Genomic DNA, 14,762 nt, shown 5'->3' on the forward strand with positions numbered 1-14,762 from the left:
ATATTCGTGGCCTAAAACAAAAATCAAACGGGGCCTTACGTTAAATTGTTAATAACTTTTATCTAATTGATTTGTTCTAGTTTTCAATTGATAATATAACCATTCTTATTTTAAATTATTTTTCATGAGATATAGTACTCCAAATATGTCAAATTCTTCTAATAATTCCTTCATTTTTCATGAAAAATTACTTTTTCTACAAATAGTATTCAATATTTATTAAAAATAATAATAACTTATAACCTATTATTATTAAAAATGAGGCCCCTTAAATTTTGGGGCCTAAGGCACATGTCTTTTTTTAACACTGTCGAACCGCCCCTGCTCTTCATTAAATATTTATGTTCTATTGAGGTGTTTGTAGTCTTCAAGAACAATTACTAATAACCAATAAAATGAAAAAAAAATAACTAATTTTATCTAATACTTCTAAAATGACAAATAATTTTAGTCAATCTGATAGATCAATGAAACTCCATCTTTTATCATTTCGTGCCAAATGCAACATTATCTTTAATAATAACTATTTTTAGAAATGGAACATGAAACATGTGGCTATGAATAAACTATTTTGAATCTTCACTAATTTCCCCCTTTGTTTTTTAAAATATAGTCAATTTGTTAGTATTTTTTTGAATTTGGTTATCAATGCAATGACATCACGACCCTACATGTTATTTTCCGCATAATTCTAATGAAAGGGAAATTTTACGTTGATACGTCTCATTTTATATAATGATATTTATTTAAATAAATTAATAGCAATGCATATCTAGCTTAAATATTAGTATATATATATATATATTTATTTATTAATTGATAGTGAAGAAAATATTTAATTAATAGTAAAAAGTACCTCAAATTATTTAAAGAATTTAAATTTGATTGAATATTATATCCAATGACTAATGAGGATGGCAACTCTTTAAATTGAATCGTCTGTATAAAAAATACGATTTTTATCTATAAAGTTAATTTTTCATTTTAAATTCAAATTAAATAATTGAGCCCCAAAATTACTACCGAGTGGGAATAAAACAAGAGTATTACTCTATAAACTTTGCTAATTATATATCTTGTTGTATGAAGTAATCTTAACGAGAGGTTTCTGGTACAAGTTTTGAAAATGAACAAAAAATTATTGAGAGCATCATCTAGAAATGAATCTTGCAACACACAAATTTAAAGTCAAGTTTTAATATTGATATTGAATACTAGGCAAGAAGTATAATATTTGGACTTGATTAATGGAGAAAATGACTCCTATATTATATAGCACAATTATAGTTACAATAAAATGGAAGAAAATGACTATACAAATATCTCCTTACTTTATTTTCTGATTTATTTATGTGTTATATTTAATTTATATAACTATAAAAACTATATGAGGTATCCTTTTGTGGTCAGCTTCTTACCAAAAACTTAGTGTGCAGAATTTGCATAAAATTTATTTTTCAAATTCAAACTAATAAGTAAGGTTTCATAAATTCATAGTCAGAAAAATAAATTACTATTTTTCTAAAGAGTATTTTTTTACATTTAATTTTGTATTGAACAAAAGAATAATTTCTATTAATGACTGTATTAATTTAACCGCATAAGTCTTTGGTAGGGACAATAGCATGTTTATAATGTACTTAGATTATGACGTCTTTAATTAAATGTTCTAAACTCCACATACACACATGTCCATAGAAAACACTGTAAACGCTACTATACATGATCGATTATGTGTTTAATAATGAATAATTACCTATTCCCTTCGGTCCCAAACACTTATTGATTTCGTTAACTGAATTTATTTCAAAATATTTGACGTTTCAAAAAAATAAAATATATTTAACACTTTTTTTTTTCAAAACATTTTTCGTGGACACAATAACAACCTTATAAAACAAGCATGGGCCAAAATGATTTCAATAATAATTTTACATAAAAGGAAAGGTAGATATTGCCATAGGCCATATGCACCATTAATTACTCTATCTTTTAATTTGATATATAATGGCACATACCAATTATTACATTTAATTGAGGAGTGGACGCATTCATCAAACCACGATATATAAAATAGAATTTAGAATTTAAATTTTATGAATTCGTGTTTGAGTTATACCAAATTTCATTTGATTTACTGAATTCGAAATATATGACTAATTATTTAATAATCAAACACACACACATATATATGTAACATGTTTGAGATGAACCAATAATTTGTATATTATATTGACTCCTAAAAATAGACTTTCGTCCCAAGATACTTGTAATGTTTCAGATTTTGAGAGTCGAATTATATATATATATTATCATCAAATTGATATTAGAAGAATTGCGATTTACAATATTTTTCGTTAACTTTGCAAATATACAATGTATAGCTTCAAAGATTTATGAACGTTGACGTTAATCATGTATAATGGGAACAAACTTTATGAATTATTTAATTTTATTTATGATGATAAGCACTAAAACTACTATATACTCCTATTTTAAAGTATTTTAAAATACTATACAAAGTTCACATATTGTGATTTGCTTTGATGGTATTTTTTGCGCCGAGAGTCTTTATATTGTCATAAATATTATAATCAAAGTTCATTTAGTTTGACTTTTAAAAAATTAAACGTGACAATTTATATGTAGGAATGATAATAAGGCATGGTAGAGCGTGACGAAATTGCACTTAACATGTTAATATTTTGACCCGCCTACCAAGTTTAAGCACTCCCCTACCCCGCCCTATTAACTCTGCCCTACCTTCTCACGTATTTGTCCTACCTTATTATCATCCCTATTAATTATAGGGATGGAGATTATATATATGTATGTGCTATATATGGACTAATTAATATGAATTGGATAGATTTGTCCATAAAGTATTTGCACATGGAAAAATATCTTTTTTTAATTAATAAGCAAGTTATTGAAAGTCTCTTACGACAAGCAATTTGTTGACATAATATAATGTAGGTAACTAATTAAGCTACTTAATAAATGTCTCTATAATTGCTTTAATTTGTTGCTTAATATTATTACTTATTTCTGAATTAATAGAATTAAGATACATTTAGCAAGCGATAAAGTTGGTGTGATGTTGAAGCCATTTCTTATTAGTACTTTGCTTGCAAGTTCTCAAAATATTGGCGTAGAGTTAAGATTTTAAAAAAAAAAATTAAAATCTATTCTCCAAAATACATCAAAATATTAATATGAATAATCATGAGAAAATTTAATATTATAATATTTTTAAATATAAAAATAAGATCTTTATATTTTTGCAAAAACAACAATTTTAGTCTCTATATTACTACATAATTTCATTTTTAATTTGTGGATTATATGACTCTGCACATTTAACCATCAATTTCAAATAATTGAAGGTTAAATGTGCATACTTAAGTAATACAAGGATTAAAATTTGAATTATGCATAAATATAGGAACTACAATTGTTTTTTCCCCTACTTTTTAAGGATAAACTTAAAAGAAGGGATAATTGCAAATTTTATTGTTGTCACTGTTCCTTTCTTTATTAGTTGCCGCATATTTTTTTTATGCTATTTTTCATAACTATTTTGATTTGTGTTAAGAGTCGAAGATCCTTAAAAATAATCAACACACACTTTATCTTTCTCAAACTTTAATTGTGAAATTTTCATTAAATATACTACTGATTACATTAACAAGGAGCTCAGTTCAACTCTTTGCATCTTAAGAAAGATAATTTCAAGAATGAGTCATTGTCCTTCTTCAATCCTAAATGTCCAACCTAAGAGTGAACACCTAATATCTAAAGAAGAAAAAAAGCAGCTGAAGAAATTAAAGAATGGCGGAGAATACAATTTTGTGGAATTGAACGAGTTGCATGTCATTATTATATAGGGTCAGCTAATTTATTACTTAATTTATCAAATGTCATTAGTTAGAATATTAAATGGGAAAACGCACAAATACACCTTAATGGTATATTCACTATATCAATTATTATTATTTTCTTAATAAATATATCAAATAAAAAATGAACAACTAAATTGGGACAAAATAAGTATCAAAAGAGGAAAACAATTAAGAAGACTTGAAGTCATCAAAAGTTGGAATACATTGAAATCATAAGTAGTTTCAAAAACCAAGAAATATTAGTATCCCAGAATAGAGTTTAACAAGTATAGAGACAGTATTCATTCAAGCTAAAGTAGCTCCACTAGGTCCTGCCAAATCACACCAATATGCGTCTCCATTGATCATACAAGCCCAAGATATGAGATCACGCCTAATGCGTATGTACCCATTTAGCCATCTATGTAAGCCCCAACTGCCCTTAGCAGTATAATATTCAATACCATTTTCATCAACACCGAACCCAGTAAGGAGTACAGCATGACGAACAGGACGATCATTGTCGTTTAAATGTGGCTCTTCTTCTTCCTCAGGGCTCCAAACATCCTGGAAAAAAAAAAGACAATAAAAAACAAACAACAAAAAGAAGGATATTATTATAACAAATGAAATGTAAAACTTACCAATCCTTTATGCAGGATCAAAGAGTCATAGACAAGAACAGACGCAGTCAATGGTTGCTTTCGCAACTCAGCAATGATGAGTGTTTCATTGTCTAGATATCTCCAACCGCTAATACCAACTTTTCGTTTATCCTAAAACATGTGTAACAGTGTAAGCAAAAATAATAATTTACTAACAAGTTAATTTTAAATTACTATAAATTGATTGTTACGTACCAGCAAACTAGGACACTGGCAAACTTGATCAGCCACAGCAAGATAAGGATAATGACACTCAAGATGCAAACCTTCTTTTACTATGTGCTTATACGCATAGCGAAATAACATCGATTGACCTTGCCTTTCGACGCAATCGAATAACTCCTGTTTCGACAAAACTATGGCTTTCCGACGCACATTTTCTTTTTCATAGACAATATTGTCTAGGGCAAGTTTTGCACTAACATGGTCGCCCACGGCAAAAGTAGTGCAAGAATCTACGACATAAAAACAAAATTTCAACTAAACAACCTAACTATAACTAAATATACTTTTCATATAATAAATAATTAACAAATATAACGTCATGAAAAAACAACTTCTTATTTTATGCAAAAAAGGAATTCAACATCAAATTATACCAGAAACAACTTTTGATTGACAAAACAAATTGTAACACCTCGAAAAGTGGAAAGTTGAAAAGGAAAGGAAAAGTGCAGTTTTTGCACAGATCCAATGGTCTACGAGACTGATTGTAGGAAATGCCATAGGTCGTAGGAAAGTGATCGTAGAACCTTGGGTGAGTTTGTGAGAAATTCAAGTTTCTGAAGTTTGGCCTACGAGTAACCAAGACGAGTCGTAGGAATTTGGACGGGCCATAAATGACACTCATAGAAACTGAACCAGACTTTAGAAAAATATTGAACTTGAACTTATGTTCTACGAATGAGGTCTACGGACCGTAGACTAAACGACGTGTCTTAGATGGGACTCGTGGGAAGTGTAAAATTTTTGGGTCTTTGAAGTTGGTTCTACGGTTGACCAGTATTGACTATAGGTCCAAACCGTGAAAACTAACGGTATTTGGGTCTTTTCCTATGCATTTGAGATCTATACTATGTCGTTTTGATCCTAATTCTAAAACCTATAACTACCCTTCAACTCCTAAATCTACCCAATTACCATCCACATTCAACCTCTCCAAATTCTCAAGTCTCAAGGAAGAAAACTAGGGTTCAAGCTTCAAGTCTCATTTTTCCTCCATTGCTTTTGGGCTTTGATAATCAAAGTATGTGGGGTTTCACCATTGGAATTCATTCATCTATTTTATTACCAGTACCTTCTTATGCATAATAGTTGCATCACCCTCTACATCTTTAGGTAAAAATTTTATTACCAATACTTCATTTTTCTTTTTCGATTGACAATATTCATTTTTCTTTACTATCTTTTTATTTATCTATTGATTAATTTTATTTACATATCATTTTTTTGGTATTTTGTTGCTTATTATTTTCTCTTTTTTGTAAAAGCAATTATAATGTAAATTCTTGATTTCTTTCTTTTGTTTTTTATCGGAACTTCGAATATACTTCATAATCATTGTATGAGATATTATTCTAATTTTTTATTTTTATTTTTAGTAGATCGTTATTGCTATGTTCTTACTTTCATATTAATTGGTTTGTAGGAGCAACTAGCTTTGCTTGGAAAGCTGATGAGGATATTTTCTGCCTTTTAGAAAGCTTTGGTTTTGTTATTGGTCAGAGCTTTTAGCCTTTTTATTTTGGTTTATCTTCGTATAACTCAATATCTTTATCAATTTATTCTTTGCCACATATCTATTTTATTTTTTCTTTGTTGTCTTTTGAAAGGAAAATTTGTCACTTTAAGGAAGATGTAGAAACTCATTTTTTGGACAAAAAAAATCTCCCATACAGATTTAGATTTCTCCAATTGAGAAAACTCCAACAATTACTTTTATAGTATCTATGAGCCTAAAATCAAAGACAGCTTCAAAAAAGAGGTCCATCAAGTCTGTTAAATTTTTTGGGTATTTAAATTTATAAGGTTCTCAAATTGACGCAAAATAAATGCTTTAAACAAATTGAGAAAAGTAAAATTTTACAACCTTTTTGTTTATATATAAGCATACAACCTTTTTGTTTATATATATATTATGTGCAATTTATTTGGTCGCAAGGTCTTGACGTCACAGTTATATGAAAAAAGTAAAATTTTACATGAAGAGAGATTGAGTATTTTTATTTAGTCTATATTATTATTACTTTCTAATAATTTAATATATTAACTAGAGTAAATGTTTACTCTTTGGTACCAAACTATTATTTGGTTTTTCTCTTTTCGTAAACATTGTTTTGGGAGTTTTACCCCCTGATTTTCCCCATCCTCTCACTCTAATTAAGTATGAAAATTTGTAATTTATTGATAGAAAAACTGCAATTTCGAAAAAGTTAAAAGTTTTCATCCACATACTAATTAGCATTATATTTCCCTCGCTTTCTACAAGCTGACTAAGTAATAATATTTTGATGTATGCTAAAAATATATAATTTGTGTTATACTTAAAAAAAAATCAATATGTTGTTACTATAATTCTTTGATAGGATATGTGCAACTAATGTAATTGAAATGTGTCCAAACAGTGAACTATTCTAGTATCATCAATGGGGAGCCTATTCCTCTTTTTGACGCTGCTAAAGGGTTAAGACAGGGGATCCTATTTCACCCTATTTGTTCGCCATTGCTATGGAATATCTCAGCAGGACTTTGAATGGTCCTTCTCAACTGAAGACATTCAAATTCCACCCTAGATGTTCTAAGGTCCATTTAACCCACCTTTGTTTTGCAGATGATTTGTTGTTATTTGCTAGAGGTGACTTGAAATCAGTAGAGGCTATTAGCCAATGTTTACTCCTATTTTCAAAGGCTTCTGGATTGGAGGCAAACTTAGACAAAAGCGCAGTGTATTTTGGTGGAGTAGAGTCGTTGGAAAGGGACATGATCCTTCAGCAACTTAGCTACTCGAGTGGGGGTTCTTAGGTATACCATTATTGTCAAAAAAGTTGTCTATCTTACAATGGCAACCTCTTATAAGGAAAATTGTTGCAAGGATTACTGTTTGGACTGCAAAAAACTCTCATACGCTGGAAGAGTACAATTGGTACAGGTTGTTCTATTTGGAATTCAATCATATTGGGCTCAATTATTTCCTTTGCCTTCTAAAGTGCTGAAAACTATAGAAGCTTATTGTCGTAGTTATGTCTGGACTGGAGCCAATACTATATCCAAGAAAGCACTAATAGCATGGGATAAAATATGTGCTCCTAAAGCCGCAGGAGGTCTTAACCTGATCAATATGGATTTGTGGAACAAAGCTGCAATTGCCAAGAATTATTGGGACTTAGCACAAAAGGAAGACAAGTTGCAACTCAATTCCAGGAATATTAGGGTCAACATCTTTTTCAATCAACTACCATTACCATAATTGCAACTCAATTCCAGGAATATTAGGGTCAATTATATGCCTCAATATCCAGTATCCTCCATTTGGGGTTTGTTTGGGATCTCCACTATTCAACATCTTTTTCAATCAGTTGGTATTGCTTAACCAAATCTGCATGGGTTACAAGGATTTTAGGTCTTCTAAGAATAGAAAACTATCTTCCATGAGATGATGGATCTACAGCTTCTAAAATTTTCATTCATCGCAGTGCAACACCTACTAACCAAGCATTTGCAGGTCTAATTGGTTTTTGATCAGACTATCTCAAGCCACTTACTTTCATAATTTCTCTATACGTGTTGCTGCACATTCATCTTACAACACTTATCTTAGGATATATTGGGATTTAGAGGTAGCAGAACTAACAATCGTATCCTGAAATTACCAACTGACAAACAATTCAATCACACCAACAAATGTGCATCGAACTAAGGCAGAAAAATGGTCCAAACGTACATAAATCTATTTATCAATGTAGTACTGAAAAAGGCAAGAACAATATTCTGGCAAATTACAATTAATAGAGCACAGAACCACTTGTTTCCATGCCTTATGAGGATAATGTGGCAATTAGTCATTGAATTCATCATATCAAGAAGAATGGCTATTCTTTTCAGGAATAAGCTTAGTAAAGCCCTTGGTGGTCCATTGACACCATAGAAGTTACCCAATTACGAAGTAGAGCATTTACTAAGAGGATTCTGTATATTAACCTAAATGAAATTAGCAAACACACAACTTCAACTTCAGACAACGGAGTAAATCAGTAATGAATGATAGTCACTCCAAGATAAGCCACTGCATTAGCTTCAGTACCAAACCATAATCACGCACTATCCACACACAAAGCATGAGGGGGAGAGAGAGAGAGAGAGAGAGAGAGAGAGAGAGAGAGAGAGAGAGAGAGAGAGAGAGAGAGAGAGAGAGAGAGAGAGAGAGAGAGAGAGAGAGAGAGAGAGAGAGAGAGAGAGCATGAAAAAGTATTTCCCAGTCTGCAAAGTCTTTAGACAAGTATTAAAACAAACAGAAAGCAACACTGAATTTGATTCAAGTTCATACAGAGGGAAAGCAGAATGAATAAAAAGTAGCGGATAGCCTCATGATTCTTGAGAAGAAAACTACAACATTAATGAAGCAACAAACCAAATCATTGAAAATCATTACCAAAACATTTAGCAGTTATTTAAGAGAGGGGAAAAAATGACACAGCAGAAATGACAGAGATCTCCATCCACATAATTACGGTAATTCACATATAAAGGAATTACATGACACTTCTTACGTTCCAGACAGTGGCGGACCCAGAAGTTTTGCTCAGGGGGTTCGAAATATAAAGAGGAAGTTCAGGTGGTAATGCAAGTGTGCGGTGAGCGTAGTAGCCCCTCGGCCCTTTGTACAAGAATCATAGATATTTCATTGGTTCATAAAAGTAAAGACTAAGCTAATCAGAGATATCGAGAACAAAGATGCATTGATAAGAATTTTAGTGGATCGACTGTATTACATAAGTTAATTCCTAAAACACATGAAAATTAAATGATGAAAAAGGGAGCGAGACGGGGAAGAAAAATAGTTACCTTATCATGCTAAATTTAACTCACTTTATCATACCGTATTAAACATTTCTTTTTACTTTTATCATGCTCCATCGAGCATTCTTAAAATTTCTTGTGCTTTTTATGCTTTTATTTTGTAATGTTTTACTTTATATTTCACTTTTTAAAAATTTTAAATTAATATCCATTCAATCAAATATTACTATGAAAATCGTCAAGATTCTCTAAAAGTGTGTAAGAATAGAGTTACTAATATTATAATCCATATTATTAATATAAATAAATATCATCGTCAATTTTTTTAGTTCATATAGTTCAATTTACTAATTTACATTTTTTTTAAAAATAAACTATATTTCTATTTCAATTTCAAGTTAAATATAATTCATTATTTTTTTTAAAAAGTTATTCAAACGTATATGAAAAAAGAGTTACGTCGAAACAAAATGAATAATAGATATAAAAAGAATAAAATATAAAAATAAAAAGTATGTGTCTAATAAATTTAAACAAAAATAAATTAAAAAGAAGAAATGGAATAAAAGGAAAAAATAATGAAAAAGAAGAAGAAGGTCTAAGCCCAAAAGTTCCATTTTCCAAAGCTAATATTAAAAAGGGGAAAAAATGTTGCCAATGGGATTTGAACCCATGACATAGGTGCACTACATGAACCACTTATCCATTGAGCCAAGTCTGTCCTTTGTTTTCAGGGGGTTCATTTTAACATATATACATATAAAATCAAAATTTGATGTTATATATACAGTGTAATTTTTTGACGAGGGGGTTCGGGTGAACCCCCTGGGCTCCACCTAGGTCCGCCCCTGGTTCCAGATATCTGCACTACCTCAAGATTTTAGTAGATTCATATATTTCACACACAACTGCATTAAAAATTATCATACCCAAAACCAAGTTTATGGGACAACAATCATGTAACTTCAAAGACCCGAATGGAGAGAAACAATTCCTCAAATGGGTTAGCTTCATTCAATATCCTACAGTGGACAAACTAACCCATTTCATATCCTATGAGAAAGTCAAGCAGATGTGATAGCACAAGCAATACATTAAACAGGCAAAATTTGAATTAGATAGAGTAGATTGTAAATTCAATTAATCTTTCTAAGACTGCACGAAGTGAGGACATATTCATTAGTTGATTCTATAAGATTCATTCATTATTCATGATTCTGACTATGAATTAATGAAGATATGCATTTATGAAGATATAAATCTAAGATTTATGAATATAAGAAAAGAAAACATACCGAGTGCTAGTTGTTTCCCAATCGGAGTCATCACACACTCACCAACGAAGCACGCCTCAGCCTAGTAAGATTATGGTATATAAAAATATGCAAAAAACAACCGACAAGAAACCAAAAAGATACAAAAACAGAAAATCAGAAAGTATCATTACTCCGACACAAATGGCAGCACCATAGTCTTGCACCTCCTCCTCAAATGCAGCACCATAGTCTTGCATCTCCTCCTCAACTTACTCTTCCCTGGTCTGGAAAAAATAGAATCAATTACAAAAAATCCTAAATGGAAATTTCAATTTATGAGAGCCAAAAATCAAACAAAGAAAACAAAAGAGATTTTCATAAAACAATGAACTTATCTTCAATACAAAAGAGACTTATTAGCTTTACTATGTATTCATTTCAGGATTTGGGAGCAGATTAAATGAAGAACATAAAACAATTAGAAAAGATACAACTATCATGGTAAAACCTAGCAAAAATACAAAAGAACAATGATAAGTGCAAAATGGAGCCATGAATAGCATATATGAACTCACTGTAACAATTCAAAACATTCCAGACTACAGCTAGGGCACAAGAAAATCAAGAGTAATATGAAATCAGAATATGCAATGTCACCTCCAAATTGCAAGAGAAGTAGTAGAAGCTAGGGCACAAGAAAATCAGAGTAATATGAAATCAGAGTATGCAATGTCACTTCCAAATTGCAAGGGGAGTAGTGGAAGCTAGGGCACAAGAAAATCAAGAGTAATATGAAATCAGAGTATGCAATGTCACTTCCAAATTGCAAGGGGAGTAGTAGAAGCTAGAGCACAGGAAAATCAAGAGTAATATGAAATCAGAGTAGGCAATGTCACTTACAAATTGTAAGGGGAATAGAAGAAGCTAGGGCACAAGAAAATCAGAGTAATATGCAATGTCACTTCCAACTTGCAAGGGGAGTAGTAGAAAAAACCATTTATTATATTTAGAATTCTATTAACAGAAAAATAAATATGATCTGGGTTTATTATATTTTCAAAGTGGACTAAGGGGTCATTTAGTTTGAAGACTGGTTATGATGAGATTAGTTTTACTGAAATTAGTTATGTTTTAGTTACAATGGTATTTTTTCTTAGTTAATGTTTGGACTAAGATATATTTTTATCATTTTGACTATTGTACATCAGGAAAAGTTATCCCAACATTATTATTCCACACAGTGACAGGTATAAATTAACCCAGCACTAAATACTAATCTCGGGATAAATTAACCCAAACTTAATAACCAAAAAATGGATTTGGGGATACTAAAAATTTATCCCAGAATTATCTCCTTTTATCCATCATATCAAGCATGTCCTAAGAGTATACATTGTATGTTCACTTATTATACATGAAAAGCAAAATGTACAACTACCAACATACTTTTAAAAAAAATTACATTGTTTGGCCAAGAAAACAAATCACTCACTTGGAATTTTCAAAGTGGAAGCTGTGTTTGGCCATTATTTTTGAAAAACAAATTTAGAATACGAATATACTTTTTCAAAAAGTGGTTTACATCAGGGTTTATGAGAGATAGCAAAATCACCTAAATTAATTCATTCACTCAAACATACCATCAAATGAAAAACAAATTTAGAATACGAATATACTTTTTCAAAAAGTGGTTTACATCAGGGTTTATGAGAGATAGCAAAATCACCTAAATTAATTCATTCACTCAAACATACCATCAAACTAACTCTAAAAGAGTAATATCCCAAAAATAGATATCCACATAAAGTCATAAGTTAAATCTCATCTACTACATACTATAACAAATAATTTTTCACATTATTTGAAAAAAAATTTGATGTTGGAGATGGAAATGGAGTTCTCTTTGATTATATTCCCTCTATTCCATATTCACTAAATTTGTGAGGCAATGCACACATATTAAGAAAAAACATTCAAGGATATAATTTAAAACATAATTTCTACTATTGTCCTTTGTGAAATCATAAATATAACTTTGTAAGTAGTGTAATTTATCATCTAGAAAATTACACTACTTACAAAACTTCAATAACTATAAGGGCAAATATGGAAAAAAAAAATCAAACATCCATCTTTACTATGAACAATTCAATTACTTTGAACAATGAAAAAGGCCTCAAAAATTCAGTTATTATGGAAAAAAATTTCAAACATCCATCTTAAACTTTGAACAATGAAAAATGTCTCAAAAATTCAATTCATATGGAATAGAGAGAGTAGTTTTTGCAAATAATATTTGATTGTCGGGAGTACTCTCCTTTAAAAAAAAAACACGAAATATAATCTCAATGGGGTTGTTCTTATAAAAGTTTAAAAAAATGTACTAGATGATTTGTTGTTTCAACATGGCCTAAAACTGCTTTTCAAATAAAGTAAAAAAAACTTCCCAAAATAGAATGAAATGAAAAAAAATCTAATTCATCTCAACTCTAAAGCCAAGCCAAAAGGAAATAGTAGTAATTTTGGTTTCACAGAAAAATGTACTAGATTTGTTTCAATTGGAATAACTAAGTAAACATTATTTGAAAAGTATATTAGAAAACAGTAGTACCTTGTTGATTTGATGGAGATGGATCTCCATAAGTCATAATTTTCAGTCCCTCCATTGAAATCAATCCGATGTAGAAGCAACAAGTAACATCTATCTGTGTCAAACATTAGCAAAATAGAATATAGAATTTTAGATGCAAAACAAACATAGAATTGATATTTTTTATAACAATTTGCCGATCCAGAACTCAAAAAACATAAACAAACATAGAATTGATATTTTTATATAACAATCTACCGATCCAAAACTCAAACATAGAATTGATATTTGTTACAACAATTTACCAGTCAATTGATAACCGTATCCATCCATAGAATCTTTAATTGGACCAAAACAGTCGCTAAGGTTTTCCATGAAAATTATTTTGCCAAATTAGGTATAGAGAAGAAGAAGAAGAAGAATGGTACAGTGAATTTAGATGACTTTACTTTACTTACTTCTCTGCCCACTTGCATAGGTTAATATCAAAATAAAATAAGGTATGCCCCCTTTTTCTTTTTCTTTTTCTTTTTTTAGTCTATACACTTGGAAAAATGTGAAAGGCAATTAATTACTTTCACACCGGTTTCTTTACCTTTTTAGGATAATAAAAAAAAGTATCTATATTCTCCTCCTTTCTTTATTATTTTGCTTTTTTCATAAATAATACTACTCCTTTAATTTCACGAATTTATAACCATACTAGATATAGGACCCCGTGCCAGCACAGGGCCCAATATATATATTTTTTAATTTTAATTTATGTTATATTATGAAATTTGAGAAGTTATTGAAAATTTTATATGATTTTAAAAATATTTTAAATTGTTATCTATTGTGATTTGTAGTACTTTTTTTTTACATAATTTTGAAAATAATATTTATTACTTTGTTTGTTCTAATTTATGTGGCACACGTAGAATTTCAAATATTAACCATTTTTTATATGTCTTTTTAATATATTAAGTTGTTAATTATTGTATTTTATAGTACATTTTGAACCTAATTTTTTAATAATATATGTTATTTGCCATGTCCCAATTTATGTGGCATTAATTGATAGATTTGTTGGAGTCGAGAGATTTATTTTGTTAATTATTGTAATTTATAGTTTCTTTTTCGTCAATTTCAAACAATATATGTTGTTAATTGATAGATTTTTTGGAGTGGACTATTTTTTTTATTAATTATTGTAATTTATTGTTTCTTTTTCGTCAATTTCAAACAATATATGTTGTTAATTGATAGAATAATTTTAATGTAATTTTTTTAAAAAAATATGTGTGACTGTCCATGTCCCAATTTATGTGGCACATGTAAAGTTTTGACAATTAACCAAAATTTTAATACATTT

At 29.8% G+C, this 14,762-nt stretch overlaps 1 protein-coding gene across 1 annotated transcript; it reads right to left on the reverse strand.

The window, feature by feature from the left end:
• Window positions 1-4,086: 4,086 nt before the first annotated feature.
• On the reverse strand, window positions 4,087-13,837 carry LOC107061047 (germination-specific cysteine protease 1-like). The gene is made up of 7 exons (XM_015309769.1): window positions 13,714-13,837; window positions 13,430-13,523; window positions 11,010-11,102; window positions 10,858-10,918; window positions 4,742-5,001; window positions 4,526-4,657; window positions 4,087-4,448 (listed from the first exon to the last, which is right to left on the reverse strand). Exons 3-7 carry the CDS (start codon window positions 11,073-11,075, stop codon window positions 4,188-4,190), a joined length of 780 nt encoding a protein of 259 aa, XP_015165255.1. The 5' UTR covers window positions 11,076-11,102; window positions 13,430-13,523; window positions 13,714-13,837; the 3' UTR covers window positions 4,087-4,187.
• Window positions 13,838-14,762: the final 925 nt, after the last annotated feature.

Source organism: Solanum tuberosum, unplaced genomic scaffold (assembly GCF_000226075.1).
Source record: "Solanum tuberosum cultivar DM 1-3 516 R44 unplaced genomic scaffold, SolTub_3.0 scf00114, whole genome shotgun sequence".
NCBI lineage: Eukaryota > Viridiplantae > Streptophyta > Magnoliopsida > Solanales > Solanaceae > Solanum > Solanum tuberosum.